The sequence below is a fragment of the Wolffia australiana genome, chromosome 20 (genome assembly GCF_029677425.1).
Source record: "Wolffia australiana isolate 7733 chromosome 20, ASM2967742v1".
NCBI lineage: Eukaryota > Viridiplantae > Streptophyta > Magnoliopsida > Alismatales > Araceae > Wolffia > Wolffia australiana.
This window is the reverse complement of record NC_135854.1, coordinates 5,911,667-5,938,268: the sequence shown is the minus strand read 5'-3', so window position 1 is coordinate 5,938,268 and position 26,602 is coordinate 5,911,667. Positions and strand designations below refer to the sequence as shown.

Below are 26,602 nucleotides of genomic sequence, written 5' to 3'. Positions count from 1 at the left end.
CAAGCTGGCAAATGGATGTTATCCATTCCCAACTTGACACACAACTCTTGAAATCGCTGGGCAAATAGGCCTTTGGTGAAGATATCCACTTGCTGTTGAGTAGAAGACATAATGTGTGCAGAATCATCCTGACTCCAACTTCTCCTTAATGAAGTGACGATCAACCTCAACATGTTTAGTGCGGTCATGTTGCACTGGATCATGCACGATGCTGATAGCCAATTTATTATCGCAAAAGACTTGAGTAGGTAGATCGCAAGACAACTTTAGCTTTGCAACAAGATTTGTGTGCCACAGTGCCTCGTAAAGACCTTGAGCAGGAGCACAAAATTCTGCTTCAACACCAGACCTAGAAACCACAGATTGCTTTTTCTTCGTCATGAATTAAAATTGCCACCAAGAAAGGTGCAATACCCAGTCATTGATCGCCGATCAACATGGGAACTAGCATAATCAACATCCGTATAAACTTCCAAATGAAGGCCACTTTGACGCTTGAACTGCGGGTCAAGTCCAATGGTATCTTTGATATATCGAAGTACATGGTTGGCTGCATGCATATAATAGATCTTTGGATCATGCATAAATTGGCTCAAAGCACCCCTGCAGAGGCAATATCGGGGAGAGTGTGCGTCAAATATATCAGCTTACCAAACAGTCTTTGATATCTCCAAAAGATCAACAGACTCCTCATCCTCCGCTATAGATAGCCCATGATTCACTTCAATAGGAGTGGTAAGAGGTTATGAGTCCTCCTTCCCAAGCTCTTGAAGAAGGTCGGTAATATATTTTCGTTGGCAAAGAAAAATACCAAGTGGTGGAGTATGCGGCCTCAATACCTAGGAAGTAACGGAGTGGTCTGAGGTGTTTGATGTCCAATACACCAGCATGATATGTAGCCAACTGATTTGTCGCAAGATATTCATTCCTCGTATAATAATGTCATCCACGTAAACAAGGAGGGTTACTCACTTTGACGGGGAATGACAATAGACAAGAGTATGGTCACCATTACACTAAGAGTAGCCAAATAATTTCATGGAGTGCGTGAAGCAACCATACCAAACCCGAGGACATTGCTTTAAGCTATAGAGGGACTTGTTTGGACAACAAACCTGAGGAGACAGAAGGAGCAGTAAAGCAGGGACGCAAGGACATATAAATCTCCTCTTGAAGATCACCATGGAGAAATGCATTCTTGAGGTCAAATTGCTCTAGAGGCCAATCATGGTGACCGGCAAGGGCAATAAAAAAGCGAGCACTATTCATCTTAGCAATAGAGGAAAAAGTCTCCAAATAATCAATGCCAAACTGCTGAGTATAACCCTTAGCCACAAAGCGTGCCTTTTACCGTTCAAGAGTGCCATCTGACTTGTACTTGATGGCAAAGACCCAACGACAGCTGACCAGATGTTTGCGAAGCGGCGAGGGAACAAGGTCCCAAGTTTAGTTCTTCGTCCATGGCAACATGCCACTCATGACGAGCCAATGCTCCATCCATTGTCTTTGGAATGGCAATGGAATCAAGACTCGTGCGGAAGGCTTTGTAAGAATAGGAGAGGAGATGGGAGAAGACATAATTGGCAAACGATAAAGGGGTTCGAAGGTACAGGAATGAGTGGCTTTTCAGAGAGCAATGGGAAGGTCATCAAGAGAGGGAGAAGTAGGTGACTTAGCAGGAACAAGACGGGGTTCACGTTTCGAATCGGGCGACGGGGTGTAGATCACCAATTGAGGACATGGATGCCAAAGATACATGGGCCCATTGAATTTTTGAATTTTTGAGTCTGGGACCCTAGAGTGGTGCTGATGGAAGTTGAAATGGAGGGAGATTCAATGCCTGAGTTGGTCCAATTCCATGGCTATGATGGAACTTTCAAGGCGGGCATTCAAGCCAGGTCACTCCCGCCAGCACCTTTCGGAACCAGGGGCCCTGAGGCACGATGGGGCGAGCTGGTGGGGAGTGCTCCCAAGTGACTACACACATCATTGCAGACCAAAGATGACATGCCGCCACCAGTCGGAGATAGATGGGGCCAAGCCCAGGGAGAGTCCGTGACGTCGGTTTATCCGACCCCCCTGACTGCAGATGTACGGGCAGACAAGTGTGGCGGGCCAGACCCTCCATTAAGGCTGAAGGAACCGGATGAGTCGACCATCCTGTTACCTAATCAGGATGATACTGCGTGTGGCATTGGTGTTGTGACACGAATGAGGCACTCATTCGGCAGACAGAGGACCTGTTTTCTCCAGTCAAAACAGTTCTTGTAGGGCTGGGGTACCGCCCAACAGTTTTGAACAACCAGAGGGAGGAGGCCGTTCAGGCATATGCAGGATGCAAGTGCAGTTGAAAATATACATGGCTGTTTTACAGGATCTAAATCCGTTTGCTGTGGATGATCAGATTCTTTAGGGATTTCATAGAATCCATCTCCTTATCCCACTAGGATCAAGTGGAGCTTTTTTCTTGCGATGGTTTCCGGGAGAAAGGTCATCGCGGAAGTGGTGCTATCCTTTGTGCTCGCGTCATGGAATTTCCGCGCGAGTAATTCTTAGAGTCGGCCGCTTTGTATTTGTGTCTCAGCGGTGCTGCACCGCTCGCGGAGGTGCATTATGAGCTGTGCTGGATGCCCCATCTATGTGCCGGTCTTGTGTTTGAGGATTATGATTCTGTGGTCGAGATGCACGCATTGTGTGCAGCGTTGGTGTCTGACACGAATGAGGGCACACATTCGGTAGACGGAGGGCCTGTTTTCTCAGGTCGAAATAATTCAAACCCAAAAGTTTTTAACAACAAGAGGGAGACGGCCGTTCAGGCATATGCAGGCTGCAAATGCAGTTGAAAATAGAGCTGGCTCCCTCATAGGATTTACATATGTTTGTTGTGAATGGTCAGATTCTTTTGGAATTTTATAGAATCCATCTCCTTATCCCACTAGGACCACGTGGAGCGTTTTTCTTGCTATGGTTTCTAGGAGCAAAAAGGTCAGCGCAGAAGCGGTGGTATCATATGTGCTCGCGTTGTGAAAATTCCGCGCCAGTAATTCTTAGAGTCGTGCGCTTTGTATTTCTGTCGCAGCGGTGCTACACCGCTCGTGGAGGTCCATTATGAAGTGTGAGGGATGCCCAACCTATGTGGCAGTCCTGTGCCTTAGGATTATGATTTTGTGGTCAAGTTGCATGCATTGTGTGTGGCGTTGGTGTGTAACTTGAATGAGGCACCCATTCTGCACACGGAGGACCTGTTTTCTCAGGTCAAAACAGTTCTTGTAGGGCTGAGGTACCGCCCAACAGTTTTGAACAACCAGAGGGAGGAGGCAGTTCAGGGATATGCCAGATGCAAGTGTAGTTGAAAATAGAGTTGGCTCCCTCACAGGATCTAAAATTTGTTCGCTGTGGAAGGTCAGATTCTGTTAGCAGAAGTCCATTTTTTCCTTATTTATATTTGTATTTACATTTTTACCCTTATGTGTACTTTCTATGTTTAACTAGATGGCCTTTCAAAAAAGGCCCAATACTGTAAAAGCCCATGTTAACATCTCATTTATGGATGTGTGGGCGTTGTCAGTTTAATGAAGTGTTTTCTCTGTGTGGTAACCCTAATAGCCGCCTAGGGTTTGAGGAGTGCAAACTCGACATAGTATCAGAGCATAATTAAAGTAGGGATCGAAGTGTGGAGCAGTCTCACGTTGTGGAGGTGGGATCGAAGCAGGGATTGAAGTGTGAAAGTCGTCGTGAAGCTATCTCATGTTGTGCAACGTGGTATCACGTAGTTGTTTCACGTCGTCTGATGTGGTATCGTTGAGCTGTCTCACATCGTGTGATGTGGTGTTATGGAGCGTTGTTTGACGTTATCTGAAGCAGGAAGTGTATTTGGAGCAAGCATTGTGTTTGAAGCAGTCAAGATCTTTGTGGGACAGGTCGTTCGGCACCGCCTGGAGCTGTGAAGGAGACTGTGTCAACGACAACAGTCACATATCATTAGTGGCGTTTTCAAGACCAGCTGCTTAGTTGACTGAAGTAGTTACAGTGCTGGTCACTGGTGATTTCTGTATTGTGCTGTCCATCCACTCAAATGGCATTATCTAGCACAGTGAACTCGTCACATGGCGCAAAAGGAGACTGAAGAATTGCCTCTTATCCAGTATCATCGGTAATACCACCAATTGCCGAACCACTTTGCTACGATGGTCGTAATTTTGATCAGTGGGGGAAGATGGTGGAACTCACACTGCTCAGCAGGGAGCTGGACAATCATTTGATCACAGAAGTCTTTCCTGATGACCCAACGTATAAAGAGTAGAAGTGGGATGATGCCAACGTCCATGTCTTCTTGCTGGGAAGCATGACTAAAGATGTGTTCCCAAAGTTGTCATTCTTGACGACTGCCAAACAGATCTGGGATAATGTTTGGAAGACAGCTTTAAAAAGAAGCACTGTGTGGAGGACATATGATCTAGTTGTGAATGCCTGGAGCATCCAACAAGGAGACCAGACAGTGACAGAGTATGTGAATGAGTTACAATCTATATGGTTGGAACTAGATTACTAGAGGGCAATTTTGAATCCAGATGAGTGGGAAAAAACCCTTTGTGATTGGATGTTCAAATTCCTGATGGGACTGAACGCTGAATAAGAGGCATTAAGAGGGCAAATCCTCAATTATGAGCGAGTGCCTGATCTTGAACAGACAATTAACATTGTGCTAGAACAGGAGAGTCGCTGGCAACAAGCAGTTCCAGGGGCTCCCAAGGAAGAAAATGGAGCAGGGTTGATGGTTAAGTGAAAGGAGCAGAAGCATACAACTGAGCATAGTTTGAGTGGTGCTGTTCAAGCCAACACCCAAGGAACTTATGGTTCACATCGCAAAGAAAAGTCATATCAAGGAAAAGGTTATCGGAACAATGTAGTGTGCCATTATTGCAAGCGAAAAGGACATACAAAGGAAGATTGTTGGGACTTGCATGGTCGGCCACCGAGGATGCAAGCGCACTCTGTCTCTGCTCAGGAAGATCATAAGGGGGAAAAGGAGATGTGTGACTCTAGTTCAGGGGGATCCAGTGGTACCTGTGTTGAGTTCAAGCGAGACAAAGACGAAGCAAATATTCTCAGAGAAAACTTAGAAAAGTTGAAGGCACTAGTTGAATCTACCTCCATGGCGAAATCCAGCTGTCGACCTGGTAAGCACGTAAATCCTAATGACTATCTTTATTTGGACTGGATTCTGGACTCTGGAGCTACTGATCATATGACACCAAATTGATCAAAGTTCCACTCTTACACTCTGTAGGAAGGGGGCAGGAAGGTGTTCACTGCTTGAGGTGAAGTTCTGCCTGTGGTTGGTATTGGTGACGTAAATCTTGAAAATCTGGGAGTTCTTAAAAATGTTTTACATATGCCAAATTTAAAGGCGCAATTAGTGTCTCCTAAGCGCCTAGTGCAAGATGTCAAATGTTCACTAACTATTGATTGTACTGGTTGTTTTGCATATGATAAGGCAAGGGACTTGAAGAGTTCACTCTTTAAGGAGAGGAATGGACTTATTTACGTGACGGGTGAAGCAAAGGCAGGAATGATGGTGAATGCTCAGTCTCCAGGAAGGAACAATGACAAGCAAATTGAAGACTTTAAATTTTATATTTTTGTTTGGGACATCCATCTTTTGGGTTGATGAAAAAAATTTTCATTCATATGCAAAGAATCTTGATATTTCAGATGTAATGTGTGAATCATGTCAATGTGCAAAACATAAAAGAGCCTCTTATAGTGGGAATGGAGAAAGAAGTAACATTCCATTTGAACTTGCTCATGGGGATGTGTGCGGACCAGCACCCATAAATGTCCTCACGGGAGTACGATGGTTCCTTATTCTGATAGATGACTGTACCAGGTTGTCTTGGGTGCACTTACTTAAGCACAAATCAGAGGTGATGAGTGTTACACAGGATTTCTGTACCAGGGTAAAAAACCAATTCAATGTTTCAGTGAGAAAGTTTCGTTCTGATAATGCTAAAGACTTTTTTAATGCGAGGCTGGCTTCATATTTTCGGGTGAATGGAATTGTACAGGAGTCCTCATGTGTTAATACTCCACAACAAAATGGAGTCGCAGAAAGAAAGATACGACATGTGGTGAATACAGCCAGGATACTTCTCCATCATTATAATGTACCCAAGTATTTATGGGGAGAAGCAGTACTTACTGCGGTACATCTGATAAATCGTATGCCATCAAAAATTCTAAACTATGAGAGTCCAGTAGATATCATCTCTAAAGTCTTTCCTCTGATTAAGCTGAAGACTCATTTGAAGCCTCAAATATTTGGATGTACAGCATTTGTCCACGAGCAAAGGGCTGTCGATAAATTCAGTCCAAGGGCAATTAAATGTGTGTTTGTGGGCTACTCACAAGGGAAGAAGGGATACAAGTGTTATGATCCCAAGTCAAAGAGAGTGTTCATCTCTGCTGACATGACATTTCATGAAACGGAACCATTCTTAAAAGATGAGACCGAAGCCAGAGTCCAATTACTGGACAGAGAGTGTGTGTTTGAAGATGAAAGGCTATATGACGTACCTATACATGTTAATGATGAAGCTGTGGTAGAGAATAGACATCAGGTGGAAGATGTAACTGAGCAACAGACATAGCTGATCCAGTAACAGAAGAAGCTGGAAATGATGCAGCTCAACCTGAAGATGAAGTTGCAGCTCAGCCTAAAGAATCACAGGTTAAGATATCGAGCCAAAGTAATGATTATGGATGGCCTATAGCACTATGGAAAGGAACACGAGCATGTACTCAAAGACCAAGATACCCTCTCTCTAATGTTGTGACATATGAACACTTACCCTTTGAGTTTCAAGCATTTTTGAAAAAATTAGATACTGCTCATATTCCAAAATCGGTAAATGAGGCGTTGGCTGCCGAAAAATGGAGAGAGGCTATGAATGTTGAGATGGAAGCCCGATCAAGAATGGAACCTGGGAGATTGTCGATCTTCCCCAGGGCAAACATCCAGTTGGGTGTCGATGGGTATACACCATAAAGTACCGTGCTGAGGGAACAATAGAGAGGTATAAAGCCAGGTTAGTAGCCATGGAATTGAATTGATTATTACTTTGGCTCAATGCTATGGAATTGATTATGAAGAGACTTTTGCACTAGTGGCAGTGATAGAACCCTCAGCGGTAACTACCGCTGAATGACCTTGCTAGACCCAAAATAGCTCTTCCGGATAGAACACTCTGCGATAGTTAGGATCGTTAGAATCGTTAGAATCAGACAGCGCGGCTCGATGAACACCCAGACGACGCGAAATCCGTAGGGAATAACAAAGGAAACAAGAATCCTCCAAGTCTGCGGGAATCAACTAGAAGAATGGATAGCTGCAGGTGAGACCGGATCGGCTCCCTCCTTGCGACAACGATGGAACGAGTCGAATCAACCCTTCCTCCTCGAGAGAATCTCCTCGTAACAAACTCCTGGTAGAATGCCTCCTGCCTCTGCTGCTCCCACTTTATTCTCTTCTGCTCTTGGTAGTACTCATTCCGTTGGGCGCTCATACTCCATGCTGGCACGAGACGTGGCTACTCTCTTACGTCGTTTGCTTCAATAAGTCCTGGGGAGGACTGTATCAGACAGCATCTCTTGGGTAGAAATTGCATAAATATGATGTAAAAAATGCATTCCTTCATGGAGAGTTGGAAGAAGAAATTTATATGCAATTACCCCCCGGCTATTACTCTCACATGGCTGCACCTAAAGTTTGCAGGTTGGAAAGAACCTTGTACAGACTAAAGCATTCCCCTCGAGCATGGTTTGAGAAGTTCTCCCAATCATTGAAGAGTATGGGATATGTGCAGGGAAATGGTGATCATACTCTATTTGTAAAGCAGTCCTCAAGAGGACACATCTCGGTTCTCCTTGTATATGTGGACGACATCATTATCATTGGTGATGATGAGCAAGAGACAGAGGCATTGGGCAAACGATTATCTGAGCAATTTGAAGTCGAATCTCTGGGACAGTTGAGGTATTTCTTGGGTATAGAGATCGTATACTCAAAGGAAGCCATTTTCATTTGTCAGCGGAAGTGTATTATTGACTTATTGGAAGAAACTGAAATGAGTGATTGTAAACCATGTGCAACTCCGATGGAAGCAAATCTGAAATTAGGCAAGTGTGAAGATGCAACTCTGGTCAATAAGGAGAAGTGCCAAAGACTAATTGGAAGACTTATCTACTTAAATCATACGAGACCAGACATTGCATTTGCTGTTGGACTTCTGAGTCAGTTTATGCAGAGTTCAAGAGAACCTCATTGGCAGGCTGCAACTCTAGTATTGTCGTACTTAAAAGGTACAGCACGACATGGGCTAATGTTCAGGAGACACAGTGGGCTTAATCTGAAAGTTTATACAGACTCAAATTATGGCGGTTCATTGATTGATCAGAGATCAACTACTGAATATTGCTCATTCCTCGGAGGAAATTTGGTTACCTGGAAGAGTAAGAAGCAGTCGGTTGTGGCTTTATCAAGTGCAGAGGCTGACTACAGAGCACTGAAAAAGGGGATTTGTGAAGGACTCTGGCTGAGAATTATCTTGAATGACCTACGGTTACTGACAAAGCGGAGCTTCTTTCTCTTGGTACAGTTTCTGGGACAAAAAAGGTCACCACCGAATTGGTGGTATCCTTTGCGCTCGCATTGTGGAAATTCGGCGACAGTAATTCTTAGAGTCAGGCGCTTTGTATTTGTGTCTCAGTGGTGCTGCACTGCTCATGGAGGGCCATTATAAGTTGTGCTGGATGCCCCATCTATGTGGCTGTCTTGTGTCAGAGGATTATATTCTGTGGTCGAATTGCATGTATTGTCTGCGGCGGTGGTGTGTGTCTTGAATGAGGTAACCGTTCGGCAAACTGAGGACCTGTTTTCTCGGGTCAAAACACTTCTTGTAGGGGCTGAGGTACTGCCCAACATTTTTGAATATCCAGCGGGAGGAGGCTGTTCAGGCATATGCAGGATGCAAGTGTAGTTGAAAATAGAGTTGGTTCTTTTACAGGATTTAATCAGTTCGCTGTGGATGCTCAGATTCTTTAAGAATTTTAAAGAATCCATTTTCTTATCCCATTAGAACAAACTGGAGCTTCTTTTTCTCACTACGGTTTCTGGGACAAAAAAGGTTACCACCGAAGTGGTGGTATCCTTTGTGCTTGCGTTCTGGAAATTCCACGACAGTAACTCTTAGAGTCGGGCACTTTGTATTTGTGTCGCAGTGGTGGTGCACTGCTCATGGAGGGCCATTATAAGTTATGCTGGATGCTCCATCTATGTGGCTGTCTTGTGTCAGAGGATTATGATTATGTGGTCGAATTGCATGCATTGTGTGCGGCGGTGGTGTGTGTCTTAAATGAGGTACCCATTCGGCAAACGGAGGACCTGTTTTCTTGGGTCAAAACACTTCTTGTAGGGCCTGAGGTACTGCCCAACAGTTTTGAATGACCAGAGGACAGGAGGCTGTTCAGGCATATGCACGATGCAAGTGTTGTTGAAAATAGAGATGGCTTCCTCATGATCTAAATCTGTTTGGTTTCTGAGAGAAAAAAGGTCAACGCGGCAGTGGCGGTATCCTTTGTGCTCGCGTTGTGGAAATTTGGGGACAGTAATTCTTAGAGTCGGACGCTTCATATTTGTGTCGCTGCGGCGCTGCACTGCTTTTAGATGTCCATTATAAGGTGTGCTTGATGCCCCATCTATGAGGCCGTCTTGTGTCGGTGGTTTATGATTCTGTGGTTGAGTTGCATGCATTGTGTGCACAGTTGCTGTGTGACACGGAAGAGGCTCCAATTCCGCTGACAGAGGACCTGTTTCTAGGTTTGAAGCAGTTATCGTAGGGCTTAGGTATTGCCCAACAGTTTTGAACAACCAGGAGGAGGAGGCCGTTCAGGCATATGCAGGATGCAAGTGTAGGTGAAAATAGAGTTGGCTATCTTTACGGGATCTAAGTCCGTTCGCTGTGGATCGTCAGATTCTTTTGGAATTTTATAGAATCGATTTTCCTATCCCACTAGGTCCAAGTGGAGCTTTTTTCTTGCTGCAGTTTCTGGGAGAAAAAAGGTCACCGCGGAACTGGGGGTATCCTTCGTGCTCAAGTTTTGTAAATTCTGGGACTATAATTCTTAGAGCCGGCCGCTTCATATTTGTGTCGCAGCGGTGCTGCACCGCTCACACAGGTCCATTATGAGGTGTGCTAGATGCCACATCTATGTGGCAGCCGCATGGGTGAAGATTATGATTCTGTGGTTGAGTTGCATGCATTGTGTGCAGTGTTGGTGAATGACACGAATGAGGCATCCATTCGGCAGACGAAGGACCTGTTTTCTCGGGTCGAGACAGTTCTTGTAGGGCTGAGGTACTACCGAACAGTTTTGAACAACCAGAGGAAGGAGGCCGTTCAGACATATGTAGGCTGCAAGTGCAGTTGAAAATAGAGTTGGCTCCCTCAGAGGATCTTAATGCGTTTACGATGGATTGTCAGATTCTATTGGAATTTTATAGAATCCATCTCCCTGTACTATTAAAACCAAGTGGAGTATTTTTCTTGCTATGGTTTCTGGGAGCAAAAAGGTCAACGCAGAATTGGTGGTATCATCTGTGCTTGCGTCGTGGAAATTCCATGCCAGTAATTACTAGAGTTGGCCACTTTGTATTTGTGTCGCAGCGGTGCTGCACCGATCGTGGAGGTCCATTATGAAGTGTGAGGGATGCCCCATCTATGTGGCGGTCTTGTGTCTGAGCATTATGATTTTGTGGTCGAGTTGCATGCATTGTGTGCGGCGTTGGTGTGTGACAGGAATAGGGCACCCATTCGGCAGACAGAGGACCTGTTTTCTCAGGTCAAAACAGTTCTAGTAGGGCTGAGGTACCGCCCAACAATTTTGAATAACCAGAAGAACGATGTGGTTCAGGCATATGAAGGATGCAGGTGCAGGTTAAAATACAATTCAAAGGATTTAAATATGTTTGTTGTGGATGGTCAGATTCTTTCGGAATTTTATAGAATCCATCTCTTTATCCCACTAGGATCAAGTCGAGCTTTTTTCTTGCTACAATTTCAAAAAGAAAAAAGGCCACTGCGGAAGTGGTGGTAAGCTTTGTGTTCACGTGGTGTAAATTCGGCGACAGTAATTCTTAGAGTCCGTCGCCTCGTATTTGTGTCGCAGTGGTGCTGCACCGCTCGCGGAGGTGCATTATGAGCTGTGCTGGATGCCCCATCTATGTGCCGGTCTTGTGTTTGAGGATTATGATTCTGTGGTCGAGATGCACGCATTGTGTGCAGCGTTGGTGTCTGACACGAATGAGGGCACACATTCGGTAGACGGAGGGCCTGTTTTCTCAGGTCAAAACAATTCTTGTAGGGCTGAGGAACCACCCAAAAGTTTTTAACAACAAGAGGGAGACGGCCGTTCTGGCTGTTAGTGAGATACTAATACTCATAGGCTAATGGGCCCTATTCTATAAACCCATTTGCCCTCTTATCATTCTCTCTCTCCTAGGGTATATATATACCCACACGTATTTGTGTCGCAGCGGTGTTGCACCGCTCGCGGAGGTGCATTATGAGCTGTGCTGGATGCCCCATCTATGTGCCGGTCTTGTGTTTGAGGATTATGATTCTGTGGTCGAGATGCACGCATTGTGTGCAGCGTTGGTGTCTAACAGGAATGGGGCACACATTCTGTTAGTGAGAGGCCTCTCCTAGTGGGTCATGTTCTATAAACCCACTAGGCTCCCTCACTTATCACTAACTCATATTCTCTCCTCTCTCTCTCCTAGGGTATATATACCCCTCCTCATGTACATTCTAGTTAAGGAATTCATTTCCTCTCCTTCCTCCAAGCCCTAGCATGGAGTTCAACATGGTATCAGAGCCAAGCTCTTGATCCCCATCTCTAGCCCTAAGCCTGTGTGCGGGCTTCTTCTTCTTCTTCTTCTTCTTCTTCTTCTTCTTCTTCTTCACCATCACCCTCTCAATCTTCTCCTTGCTCGCACGCAAGCAGCCGCCCGCGAGCAGCGCCCGCACGCAAGCAGCCGCCCGCGAGCAGCCGCCCGCAAGCAGCCGCCCGCGAGCAGCCGCCCGCAAGCAGCCGCCCGCGAGCAGCGCCGCGGCCCGCAAGCAGCCGCCCGCGGCGCCGCCGCAGCAACCGCCGCGAGCAGCGCCCGCGAGCAGCGCCGCACGAGCGCCCGCCGCAAGCCGCCGCCGCAGCAGCCACCCGCGAGCAGCGCACGAGCAGCGCAGCCGCCCGCAGCAGCCGCCCGCGAGCAGCGCCCGACGAGCGCCGCCAAGCCGCCGCCGCAAGCCGCCGCCGCAAGCAGCCGCCGCGAGCAGCGCGCGAGCAGCGCAGCCGCCGCAGCAGCCGCCGCGAGCAGCGCCGCGAGCAGCGCTCCCCAAGCCGCCGCCCGCAAGCAACTGTCTCCGTGTTCGACCGTGTTCGGTTCTTCGTTCGCTGCCGCTGCTGCTGTTTGCCGTCATGTCGACTACCTCCAGCATGGGCAGTGATCCGTCTGCATCCACCGCCCGACGCCAACCCAAGCAGATTTCACCGCGCTGACTTTGCCCGGGAACTCCCGTCGCCGAAAATCGGTGCTCCTCTCCCTCCGGCCCGGATAACTGCCGCCTCAGTGCTCCGAACTTGATGTCGTGGCTGAAGTTCGCCGAGTACACTCTGCGCGCCGTCTGCTCCAGAAACATCTCACCTGCCAGCCCTCCCGTCACGGACCCGCATTTCCCGGCCTGGAGTGCCGAGCAGTACTTCGCCCACTCCTGGCTCTTGACTCACACTCTCTCGGGAGGTCTATGACAAGTTCCTCCACCTGACGACTCCGCGGAGATCTGGGAGCACGCTGCCGCTACTGCGGGCATGATGCTGATGACTGGAAGATCTTTACTTTAGCCGAGCGGCGAGTGTACTCCGACATGGCACCATGTCCATTATGGACTATAGCCTTGCCCACCAAGCCCTGTGGCGAGGTGGACTATTACATGCCGGTGGGGATCCGGTGCGCGACCGCCGCCATGCTCTCAAGCTCCGCTACATGTCATTTCTCGACAAGCTGAATCCGAATATGCGGATGTCAGGCGCCGGCTCTTCACTCCCAGACTCCTCTTCCGGACTTCGATGGTCTGGTTAAGGAGTTGACGGAGGTTGAAAGCAGCCTTCGTCAACGCCCGCTGCTGGACCTGCCTGCCGAGTCCCCGGCGAGAGTGCTGCCCTCCTGTCCCGCCCTCACGGAGCAACCTCCCTTGCTGCCCAAGCCTTCTTCGGGCTCTCGGCACCGGTGGTTTGCTCCTACTGCGTAAGCCGAATCATCTTGAGGCCCGGTGCATCAAGAAATTTTTGACAGTACCGGATCCGGAGGTCGCCTCGCCGTCATCAGCTCCTGCCTCGTCGTCTCGCCGGTCCCGCAAAGCCAGAGCCCATCTTGCCCAGGCACCGGCCCCGTCGCCCTCTAGCTCCAACCATCCAGCCATGACTAATGACCAGCTGACTGCCGAACTTGCCCGTCTCAGCTCCCAGCTGGCTGCCCTGCAGACCGGGTCTTCTTCGCAGCCTACCGTGGCTCACTTCAGTGATTTCGGTGCGTTCTTCCTTCCCAAGTCAGATCAGTGGTATTGTGGACACTCGGCCCTCCAAGCTCCCTTCATTTCGGATACCACCTGGGTGCTTGATACTGGGGCCACAGAGCATATGACCCCGTTCAACCACCGGTTTCTGTCCTACGAGCGGCACCTTGGTGGTCGAGCTGTCCACACGGCGGGTGGGGGACGACTTCGCGTGACTGGTATCGGGTCGATCCATGTGGATGGCCTTGGTATCCTCCACCACGACCTTCATGTACCGTCCCTTCAGACCTTACTTATGCCACCGCAGCGACTCGTCGATGCGGTCCATTGCTCGCTCCACATTCAGTCTGATGGGATCTTTTGACTGACAAGGTGGGGAAGACTTTGCAATTAGGCGCTCGGATGGCCTACTGCTGTTGGACGAGAGGGGCGGTCGGGGACCCGGTGCAGCGGTGCTTGTTGTGATCGAGACCAGCGCGGCAGCGGCTTCTACTCACTCACCAGCGGCTCGGGCATCCGTCTTTCCATGTTTTGAAAAGACTTTTTCCGACATTGTGTACTGGCTTGGACCTCTCTTCTGTTGTTTGTGATGCATGCAAACTGGCGAAGCATCGCCGGGCCTCCTTCCCTCCGTCGACTTCTCACAGTGATGTTCCCTTATATCGCATTCATAGCGATGTATGGGGTCCGTCGCGACAGGCCAGCCTGAAGGGACACCGGTGGTTCTTGATCTTTGTTGATGAGGCCACCCGTTACACGTGGACCTACTTGTTGCCGTCCAAGAGCGCCGTCTCCTCGACTGTTCAAGCCTTCTGCACCATGCTTCAGACTCAGTTTGGCGGACTATTCAGCGGTTCCGGTCCGACAATGCGCGGGACTACGCCAACCAGGAGTTGACCTCGTATTTCACCGCCCATGGGATTCTCCACGACGTCTTGCGTGGCGGCGCCGAGCAGAATGGCCTTGCCGAGCGGCGTATTGGGTATGTCACGTCGACTGCCCGCACTCTCCTGCTGGACTACCACGTCCCGTGGACTTATTGGGGGGAAGCCGTTCTGACGAGTACTCATCTCATCAACCGGCTGCCCACCCCGACCCTCCAGTTCAGCCCTCCGCTTGACCGGTTGTCGGCTGCCTTTCCCGCCGCAGCTCCGCACTCACCTTCTTCCCGCGTCTTTGGCTGCACGGCATATGTTCATGACACGACGCCTCCTGTCGGCTGGATGCCCGGGCGCCAAATGCGTCTTTGTTGGCTACTCTTCGCCAGAAAGGGTATAAATGCCTTCATCCCTCTTCTCGTCGGTTTTTCGTCTCCGCCAATGTCACCTTCTCTGAATTTCAACCCTTCTTCTCTCCCACATCTCCTCCGGCCCCTTGGAGCCGGATCTGGTTCTGGAGCCCGCTGCTCCCTTTCCTCCCACCGCCGTCTCTCCTCCCACTGCTCCACCCTCCTCTTCTTCTCCTCCACCGGTCGGCCTTCCTTCCTCACCCATTGCGCCTACTCCATTATCTTCCTCCCGAATCCTCGCCTCCTGCTTCCGCTCCTCCCGTCTGCTGAGTCCTCGCCTTCCTCTCTTCCGCCAGCCATTTCCGAGTCGTCTTCTTCTCCTGCTGACGATGACTCCTGACTTGCCTATCGCTTTGCGTAAAGGGGTCTGCCAGTGCACCGCACTCCTTTACCCCCTCTCTCACTATCGCTCCTTCGCCAGGTTGAGTACTCCCTACCGCCTGTTTTTGACCCGCATCGACTCTGTCTTCGTTCCACGCCGCTTAACCGATGCTATCACTTGTCCTCATTGGAAAGCGGCGATGGATGAGGAGATGCGCGCCTTGCTCAAAAACCACACGTGGGATGTGGTTCCTCTCCCACCCGGGAAGACGGCCGTCTCTTGCAAGTGGGTTCACACCCCCAAGCACAACGCCGATGGCTCCTTGGAACGCCGCAAATCGCGGCTCGTGGCTCGTGGCTTCACTCAGTCTTACGGCGTCGACTACTTCGAGACATTTTCTCCGGTCGCGAAGATGGACACCGCCCGCCCTCCTGGCGCTGGCCGCTCATCATGGGTGGTTGATTCGCCAGTTCGACGTTAAGAACGCCTTCCTTCATGGCGATCTTACCGAGGAGGTCTACATGCATCATCCTCCGGCTACCCTCTCGGCCTCCGGGACCGTCTGCCGACTGCGGAAGTCCTTGTATGGACTGGAAGCAGTCACCGCGATGTGGTTCGGCCGCTTCAGCTCCGTCATGCGCGGCGAAGGTACACCCAGAGCAATGGGAAGCCACTCTTCTTCCGTCACGCCCGGCCGGGTCGCTATCCTGGTCGTTTATGTGGACGACATCCTGATCACCGGTCGGACACTGCCGAAGCTTCACGCCTCAGCCGCTCCCTTGCCCGCGAGTTCGAGATCAAGGCCCTTGGTCAGCTCCGGTACTTCTTGGGGCTCGAGGTGGCCTACTCGGCTCGTGGTATCTTCATCAGCCAGCAGAAATATACGGTGGACCTGCTGACTTTGACGGGTATGACCGACTGTGCTCCTGTGAAGACCCCCATCGACCCCAACGTCAAGTTGGGCGCCGGGGGTGACTCTCCGCCGGTCAGCACCCATCAATATCAGCAGTTGGTGGGGAAACTTCTCTATCTGACCCACACGCCGTCCCGACATCAGCTATGCAGTTAGCCTTCTCGTCAGTTCATGCATGCTCCGCATGAGATTCATCGTCAGGCAGCTCACCGGGTGCTCGCGCACTGAAGGGCTGTCCCGGGAAGGGTTTACTCTTCCCCCGGAGCTCAGAGCCGACTGTAAAGGTATATACAGACGCTGACTATGCAGGCTCGACTGTGGACTACCGGTCTACCACCGGTCTTTGCATCTTTGTCTTCGGGGGCCTTGTGAGCTGGAAAAGCAGCAAGCAGGATCGTGTCTCCCGTTCGAGTGCAGAGGCGGAATACCGGGCACTTGCGGAGGGGGCCTCGAGGCTCAGTGGATTCACGGGTGCTCCGCGAACTTCGGCCGAGTACACCCGGCCGATCCACTTTTATTGTGACAACAAATCGGCTATTGCCTTGGCTCAAAATCCGGGCCAGACGGGTCGCATCAAGCACATGGAGATCAACCGCTACTTCTTCAAGGAGCGGATGGACGAGGGCTTGTTCGACTTGTCTTTCGTGCCGTCATCCGACCAGGCGGCTGATGTTCTCACGAAGGGATTATCAAATCCTCTCCTTGTTCGTGCTACCTCCAAGCTTGGCATGGATGACATCCATACCTCGCTTGCGGGGGGCTGTTAGTGAGAGGCCTCTCCTAGTGGGTCATGTTCTATAAACCCACTAGGCTCCCTCACTTATCACTAACTCATATTCTCTCCTCTCTCTCTCCTAGGGTATATATACCCCTCCTCATGTACATTCTAGTTAAGGAATTCATTTCCTCTCCTTCCTCCAAGCCCTAGCATGGAGTTCAACACATTCGGTAGACGGAGGGCCTGTTTTCTCAGGTCGAAACAATTCAAACCCAAAAGTTTTTAACAACAAGAGGGAGACGGCCGTTCAGGCATATGCAGGCTGCAAATGCAGTTGAAAATAGAGCTGGCTCCCTCATAGGATTTACATATGTTTGTTGTGAATGGTCAGATTCTTTTGGAACTTTATAGAATCCATCTCCTTATCCCACTAGGACCACGTGGAGCGTTTTTCTTGCTATGGTTTCTAGGAGCAAAAAGGTCAGCGCAGAAGCGGTGGTATCATATGTGCTCGCGTTGTGAAAATTCCGTGCCAGTAATTCTTAGAGTCGTGCGCTTTGTATTTCTGTCGCAGCTGTGCTACACCGCTCGTGGAGGTCCATTATGAAGTGTGAGGGATGCCCAACCTATGTGGCAGTCCTGTGCCTTAGGATTATGATTTTGTGGTCAAGTTGCATGCATTGTGTGTGGCGTTGGTGTGTAACTTGAATGAGGCACCCATTCTGCACACGGAGGACCTGTTTTCTCGGGTCAAAACAGTTCTTGTAGGGCTGAGGTACCGCCCAACAGTCTTGAACAACCAGAGGGAGGAAGCGGTTCAGGCATATGCAGGATGCAAGTGTAGTTGAAAATAGAGTTGACTCTTTTACAGGATCTAAATCTTTTCCCTCTGAACGGTCAGATTCTTTCGGAATTTTCTAGAATCCATCTCCCTATCCCACAAGGACAAAGTGGAGCTCTTTTCATGCTACAGTTTCCGGGAGAAAAAATGTCACCGTGAAAGTGGTGGTATCCTTTGTGTTTGCACTGTGGAAATTCCGCGATTGTAATTCTTAGAGTTGACCGCTTCGTATTTGTGTCGCAGCAGTGCTCCATCGCTTGTGGAGGTCCATTATGAGGTGTGCTGGATGAAGATAGCATCCTTATGCAACCACAAGCCAGCTTGAAGACCTCCCTATGCCAGGAGTCTTGCAATGACAACACGCACAGACGTCCTTGTGATGTAGGAACAGTGGCGACTCCACAAATGGTGACAACCCCACATGCATGGGTGCTGATGCTGACAGTTCGGTGCGGAAGACATCGTCAAACCACAAATGATGGCGAGTCTTGCAGGAATGGTGACACCACAGGTGACTTCATTCAACTACTTTCACGTAGTTGACGATTCTCAATGCTCGAGCACACCAGCAATAACAACAAAGACTTCTACAGGTTCTGCCGATGCTTTAATACCATGTTTGGCTTAGGTCAATTGACACCTTTTTTGAAAGGGATAATACTTTTAATCCATCCTTTAAAATGAAAGATTGAAAAAATTAAATCAAAACAGTAGATTGAAAATCACGTAAAAAATTATTAACAAAGTACGCACCCAAACAGGTCATCAAAGTTGATTACAGGTAGATCGTATCCATGTCTTTGAGGAAATGCACAGAAAAGTGAGCAGGCAAGGAAAGCTGCGATCAGCTCCTAAAATTGAGAAGATTTTTAGTGACATTCATACAAAAATATAAATATAGCGCAATGATAATTCAAAAAAATGCAGTAGAAGCAACTGCAGAAGAGACAATTCAATTCTATGTCAAAAGATTCAAAACAAATGCAACAGGTCGGTCCTTCCCAGCTTACAGCCAAAGGAAGATAATGTTAGGAACCCATTAAGAGTGTATCAGAGGAAAGCCCACGGGCAGCAATTGGGCCCACGTCCTGCACAAGGCAACGAAGCAGAGCCCAATAGGATGGATACCACAGGAGCAACATCCACCCTAAGAGGACGGTTAGGGGAAGCAGAAGGCAAACAAGAGTCGGTAACTCAACCCCCCTCCCACTTCCTCATGACCTGCTTCTCCCTGCTAAGCCCTAACCTTTTTTCTTCATTTCTTCCTTTTTCCTTTTTCTAGACAGCCTAGTGCACGGAGTCCAGTGCACGGAGAAGGCAGCCCAGTGCCTAGTCGCGCAGGAGACAACTCCCTAAGAGCCCACCGGTGACCCTCCCTTCCCTTTCTGAATTGTCAAGCAACAACGGAGTATTTGGACCAAGCTCCATAAAAATCGCTACATGTTAGGGAAAGGGTGCACGGGGTTCTGACAGATTAAATCCGGCTATACACAATTTGCAATGGAATCTGTCGAGTAACATCATCGCCCTCCTCTCGATTAGAGTAGACTCAAACAAAAACAAACCTCTTTAACCCAAATCGTAGAGGGTAGCAAGACCCCATCAACCAAATTGGGATAGCCGACCTCATTGAGGCTCACTGGTTGTTATGATGGGCTATCCTGAGGGGCTTTTTAAGATGGACCTCACAGGAATTACAAGGAGAGATAGAAAAACAAGAAATTTAAGTCGTACAGCTGAAAGATTCAGTAGGAAAATCTCCCATGCTTCTCATTGATTTGAGGAACAGCAGGACTCTGACACATGAAATATTTCAACAATTCGCCAACTCTATCACATTAGCTGAAAGATCCAATCTGATCAATCCGCCCAGTCCACTATGGACCCAACCAGTAATCCAACACAGTGGGTTGATCAATACCTTTGTGCACGCCTGTGGATTGATCAACATACTGCATCATGGAGCGATCAAATCCATGATGAACCCGGTCGATCGGATTAGTGGAGCCCACTTAAATCTCTGGGCAATGAGACATCAGGTTTATTGACAAAAAAGAATTCCAGGCACGATATCGAGCTCACAACATGGCTCCCATATTTCCTTTTAAATCCAGCCGAGCCACATGGCAACCCCCAATTGGACGCTCGGAACCATTCAGTTTCATGGGCTGATCAGAGCAAAGAGACCAATCAATTTTTACTTCTGATCGACATTAGAACGGCCTTATTGATTGGATTGGCCCATTGGGCTCCATCGTGATTCAGCTGATATGATCGATTGAATCTTTCCTGCAGATCATAGTAACAGCTCATGGATAAATCTGACTGTTTTGATCACATCTGATCCGACCCAGTTCCCAACACAGTATCTTACGAGATTTTACCAGAACTTGTGGATGGAAGTCTGAGTTAAATTATGGTCATTTTGAATTTTCCAGCATTTGATCCGGGATAAATAAGAAAGCAACATAATTCAAAAAATATAACAAAAAATTGAACTATAAAATAGCTATTTTTTCATCGAAGGAGCCCTCCAAACGATCAGGACGAGAGAGAGGAGGGTTCAGACAAAACAATCGCCATAAGATGATGCGTTAAAACAAATACACCATTAACACATCGAGATAGCAATGTAATAAAGGAATACTCACCTGGCTGAGGAACACAATCCCTGCTTCTTGAGGATAGAGCACCCGGAGTCCAGCATTACCCGAACCAAATGCCCGATCTGAATCTCTGTAGTGGACTTCCAACAGAGAGGGCAATGACAACAGCAACCGAGCCAAAAAAGGAACCACATCCGCGAACCACCTCCTCGCGCGTTCAGGAAACATCAACTACAAACCAAAACGCAAAAACCTAGATCAACTACAGCCAGCAAATCAAAAAACAACACAAAAAAAAGGCATCATCGGGAACCTCGTCAAAGTAGAAGGCATAGCCGTGCGCCGCATTGGAGGCCAATCCTTCTTCAGAGAGGCCGAGAGATGCCCTAAGTCGGACGATCGCGTGAAATAGAACCGTCCCGGAGTCAATTTTGCTGATGCTTGGCCCCATGGAAAGGGAATTGAGGCAATCTACAGCATTGGGCGGCCAGAAAAGCTCGGAGGATGCCTGCGACAGCGGCAACAGGGGGAGAATGGACTGCAAATCTTGCCTGTTCTCCATCGCCAGCAGAAGACGTAGGCTCGTTGGCTATGGCGAGAGGAAGGTACTCTACTCTTCTCGCTGAGGAAGGAATCAAACCGTTGGTCCCGGTTTTCATACGGGGGCTATTTATATATATATGCATTGGAGCGAACCAGACGACAAGACCCGATTTAGAGGTTTATTTCTTTTTCTGATATCGCCCAATTATGGTCGGTTTTTTGGTTTCCTGGAAAAAAAATTCAAACTTTCTCGAACGTTGCCCAAAGTTCTGGCCAATCTCTCTCTCTCTCTCTCTCTGTGTCTCTGTGTCTCTTTCTCTCTCTGTGTCTGTCTGTCTGTCTGTCTTTTTCTCTCTCTCTATCTCTGTCTCTCTTTTTCTGCCTCTCTCTCAGTCTCTCTCTCTCTCTCTCCCTCTCTCTCTCTGTCTCTCTCTCTGCCTCTCTCTCTCTCTCAGTCTCTCTCTGCCTCTCTCTCTCTCTCAGTCTCTCTGTCTCTCTCTGCCTCTCTCTCTGTCTCTCTCTCTCTGTCTATCTCTGTCTCTCTCGGTCTCTCTCTCCCTCTCTCTCTCAGTCTCTCTCTCTCTCTCTCTGTCTCTCTCTCTCTCTCTGTCTATCTCTGTCTCTCTCGGTCTCTCTCCCTCTCTCTCTCAGTCTCTCTCTCTCTCTCTGTCTCTCTCTCTCTCTCTCTGTCTCTCTCTCTCTCTCTCTCTCTCTCTCAGTCTCTCTCTCTCTCTCTGTCTCTCTCTCTCTCTGTCTTTCTGTCTCTCTCTCTCTCTCTCTCTCTCTGCCTCTGTGTCTGTCTGTCTGTCTTTCTGTCTCTCTCTCTGCCTCTCTCTCTGTCCGTCTCTCTCTCTGTCTCTCTCTGTTTGTCTCTCTCTATCTCTCTCTCTCTGTCTTTCTGTCTCTCTCTCTCTCTCTGTCTCTCTCTGTCTTTCTCTGTCTCTCTATGTCTCTCCCTGTCTCTCTGTCTCGCTCTCTCTCTGTCTCTCTATCTCTCTATCTCTCTCTGTCTCTGTCTGTCTGTCTGTCTGTCTGTCTTTCTGTCTGTCTCTCTCTATGTCTCTCCCTGTTTGTTTCTCTCTCTGTCTCTCTCTCTCTGTCTCTCTCTCTGTCTCTCTCGGTTTGTTTCTCTCTCTCTGTCTCTCTCTCTCTGTCTCTCTCGGTTTGTTTCTCTCTCTCTGTCTCTCTCTCTGTCTCTCTCGGTTTGTTTCTCTCTCTCTCTCTCTCTCTTAGTCTCTCTCTGTCTCGATCTCTCTCTGTCTCTCTATCTCTCTATCTCTCTATCTCTCTATCTCGCTCTGTCTCTCTCTCTGTCTCTCTCTGTCTGTCTCTCGCTCTCTGTCTCTCTCTGTCTGTCTCTCGCTCTCTGTATCTCTCTCTCTGTCTCTCTCTATCTCTCTCTATCTCTCTCACTGTCTTTCTGTCTCTCTCTCTATGTCTCTCTCTATCTCTCTCTCTCTCTCTCTCTGTCTTTTTGTCTCTCTCTCTCTGTCTCTCTGTCTCTCTCTCTGTCTCGCTCTCTCTCTGTCTCTCTATCTCTCTCTGTCTCTCTCTCTCTCTTTGTCTCTCTCTCTCTCTTTCTCTATCTCTGTATCTCTCTTTCTATCTGTAGTAGTTATGAAATTGGAGCATTGAGAAAATCGTAGAAAATCTGCAAGGGTTTCTTTACTGTTTTTTTAATCTGGGATTCAGTTAAATAGCCAGAGACTTGTTTATTTTTTATTTAAAAGTGTTGATTAACTGCCACTTAATCTGACCTGTCGCTAGATCAATGAGAGTTTATAAAGTAGAAATAAACATTTCATTACTTCGATGTCATTCCCGCGTAGTATTTGTCACGAAATGTTGTACAATTTGCAAGGATCATCAACTATATAATATTTTAGAATTTAAAATATTTGTTGTTATTATTAAGTGAACATAGCAAACAAGATGAATACAATGGCAATGATCCAAAAACTGATAGTATGTATTTGAGGAACAGTGTGTTTCTTTTCAGCTTGTCATCCTGATAACATGCATTATCAAGTCAAGATCTCATCTTATTATTTCTTTATACCCTAATCATAGTTGGAAGACCCCCTTGATACAGCTAGGGACTACTTTTGTAAACCATCTAAAACATAATCCATTGGTTTTCCATGCATTTATACACATACAGTTATTTCTAATCAATTCACTCTTTAAGATTAATGACTCCCCAAATTAGCATTCAAATAATTAATCAAAGTTTAAGTGCCAATACCATTGATTCTACACAAATTATTCCATTTAATGCATTTAGTTTGGCTCCATTATATTTCCTTCAAAATCTTTATTGTAACCCCCGGAACAGAATCCCAATGTACCTTGAGAAGAAAATTTTGTTATGGAAATGATCTATTTCTTTAAAAGGTTGTTTGTTACTTTCAGGATAACTTCTAATACTGTGAATATTAGTTATGCCTCAGTGAAGAGACACTTAAAATTACCCCCCATACCTTTCTTCTTCCTAGTTGATTGTCCTTCATTTATATGCGAGAGAAGCGTTTCATTTAAAAACCTATATTAACCATTGTGATAAGAATCAAAGATAATTTTATATCAGTTATTAAATATTCTTCTTAAGTTCATTATTCTAGTTTTTTTTCTTTAGTTAAGACACATTTTTTATGGGGCGTTATTAATATTAGATTGTTATTAGAAATTTTAAGTTTGTATGTCTTTGAAGGCCTCTTCTTAATACAACATAAATAGTGCACAAATTTTCTCTAATGCCCTTCAGCTTAAGGGGGTTCAAGGTATTTTCCTTTTTCTTTCCAAGGTTTGTTTAATATATTTTTCTACATAAATTAAAATAAGAATGTTGGTCATGACTAGAATCCAAAAGTGGTATTAGAGCCAGGTTCATACTATTATCAACATGATAATGACATCCTGGCTAGATTAGGAACAATATGCGAAAAATGATTTATTTCCAGCTTGTGGTGAATGCCTACTATATCTTCTTGTACCAACATTGGGAGTGACGATAGCCACCGCTTGATATTTTATTTCCCTTGTATCCACATCATGGAAAGCGTGAGAAGTAAGCCATATGATTTCGGACAAGTAAAATAGGATAAGTTTCCAAAAATAAGCACAAGCATGACTGGAATAATAAAGGTAGGTATGAAATTCGTGTAGCTGCAATGTTTAAACATAAGTGAAACATTTTTTGTGATTTATTTGATAATCAATACCAAAATATAGAACTTTGATGTATGGATGCAACTATAATACCATGCTTATGAAAGATCCTGCCTTATCTCTATCAGTTTTGTTGCGTTAAGAATACATGATCTGAACTTTTGAAAGAGAAAAAACCTCAACACTCATTTGCAAGTCTGCATCCATGGGTTCACACTTACATTTTACATGACATGGAAGCTAGAATAGATTTCATGGGACAATTCTTTGAGTTTTATTTGAGAGTAACGTGCATGATGGCCACTATACTATCAACCAATGAAAGCACACAGCAGAATGCATCATCGAGTGATGCCAATTACTTGTACATAACATAACTCAACCAATTCTCAGGATACGAAAGATACAAAGAGGTATCTTCACATATTATATGCATCACACCCAGAAGTTATGATTAGATCAAGGATATAACTAAATATAGAAATTAGGATTAATTATAAAATGGCAACACAAATCTAGAAGTCACAAGTAAATCTAGAAATTAGTTTCACAAAACTAGATGATTAGATTCAACATAGATGAAGATTATATTTCATATTTATTTAATTTTTGATTAAATATATCATTTATGATACTAAAACAGTTCCTGACCTTAATCTTTGTTTACACGTATCTCGAAGTCACACCCAATCTGTCTACTCTATTTTCGTATTTCATTATTTATGTTAGTATAAGTGGGTATGGTATGACACAATAATGGAGGGGTGAGATATGTTCTTTAAATTTCATTAACTCTAATGTGGTTAACTAAGTAAAACATGGTTTATTTATGCAGGGAATAATATAGAGAATAGTTTAGACTCAATTATGTTCTTAAGACAGCTTAGGCTAGTCCTCAATGATTGCTTAGGCTAGTCCTTAATGCTCTTTGGGAGTTTCCAAATGAGGTGATGATGACCCTTAACTGAGCTTGTGCGAATGCTTCCCAACATCATGTCTTCTTCCACATCATCTAGCTCTGATGACAATAATAAAGATGTGATGGTTGAAACATTACCTCAATGGTTGATGATGATGTAAGAGTGCAAGTGTCTCTGTTGATGTGGTATGAAAGATAATTGGGACCTCTCAATTTGTGACAGGACATGATTGTTGGCGCTGATCCTAACTATTTTAGAATTTTAAAATATGGAATTGTGGGTATGGATGACTATAATTCATGATAGAATAACTTAAAATGTTAAAACTATTTATACATTATATAACAGATACCATAGCATGAATAATGTATGGTATAAAATAGTGTATGATCGATATTTCGTTATATGCGAGTATGAAGAATTTTTTATTTTTTAAAAAACAGGGAAAAATGATTAATTAAAGTAATAAATGTAAGTGTGTTGATTCAATGGGTAATTATGTAACAAATTAGTATCTTTTCAGATTATGGGAATTTAATCATACAAATAAGTAGTGGTAATTTGAAAATATTTGATGATTTAATATTTATAACACTGTAATCATACAACATTTACTATTCCATACTTTTAATACAATTTTCTCAAATAAGTATAAAACATCTATAGAGGTATTATAAATGCATGTGTTGGGTAATGGGCTGATATATTATGGAATATAATTTTATTTTGTGAATATTTTTATTTTAGAATCATGGGACCAACATCATTTATTATAAGAAAGAGTTTTAGGAAAATTTTACGTTCAGATATTGACTAAAGGATACTTATACAAAATTTTGTGACATTCTATTCAGGCCACAATTAATTCTATGAATAACAGCATATGTATTTTGAATTTTTCTAGAGTTTCTTGATTTTCTTTATTTTTCTCAAATTTTTTGGGAATGAATTACTTGAAAAATAGTTTTTTATAGAATAAATAAAATTTCTGGAATTCTTTAAACATCTAATATATTTATTGAAACTAAATGGTGGGTGTGCTTTTCATTTGGCCTTGTGCCAGTTATAATTCGGTATTTCACTAAACTAATGAGTTTACTAACTAATTATTATTCAAAGTTAAAAATGACCAATTTGGAACAAATCATTTTTTTTAAAGTTTGCATTTCATTCCTTTTTCAATCCATTTGGCTGGATTGTTAAAATGACTCCGATAGAGGGGGAAAAGGTTTTTGAATTTAGCTTAACCCTAGTTGGCAAGGAAGGACACATCAAGCTGCTGAACTCTAACATTTCTGGACTTCTTGAGTTAATCTGGTGGTTGTTTCTTCCCCTCTTCATCTTGTTCTTGTCTGTTGCGAAAACGCCAAGCATGGGTGAAATATTTGTGCTCTAGGAAGAGTTATTGAGGGGAGATTATCACATTAATTCTATAGTTCAATCTCAAATAAAATAAAAAATGAGATAAATTATCCACCATTCAATGGATCATGTTTATATCAAGTCCATTGTTACCTAAATCTTATTCAGTATTCCTATTCCCCTTCATGATCTTGCTTCCTCTGAGGGAGGATCAAGATCAAGAAGGATTAGCATTCCTATGGTTGCATGCTTTTCCTTAGATTTTTTTGCATCTTAATATCTATCAATCTTCC

The 26,602-nt window shown here is 45.9% G+C and overlaps 1 protein-coding gene across 7 annotated transcripts in view; it reads right to left on the bottom strand.

Annotated features, from left to right (window-relative positions):
- The window catches only part of LOC144716194 (poly(ADP-ribose) glycohydrolase 1-like), a 45,205-nt gene extending 24,253 nt beyond the window's left edge, over window positions 1-20,952 (bottom strand). For all 7 annotated transcript variants that reach the window (XM_078591269.1, XM_078591270.1, XM_078591275.1 and 4 more), the window contains exons 1-3: window positions 20,630-20,952; window positions 20,362-20,547; window positions 18,464-18,561 (exon numbers count right to left, since the gene is read on the bottom strand). In XM_078591269.1, coding sequence (XP_078447395.1) covers window positions 18,464-18,561; window positions 20,362-20,547; window positions 20,630-20,878 — 533 coding nt within the window. In that variant the 5' untranslated portion in view covers window positions 20,879-20,952. The remainder of the gene's footprint in view (window positions 1-18,463; window positions 18,562-20,361; window positions 20,548-20,629) is intronic.
- Window positions 20,953-26,602: the final 5,650 nt, after the last annotated feature.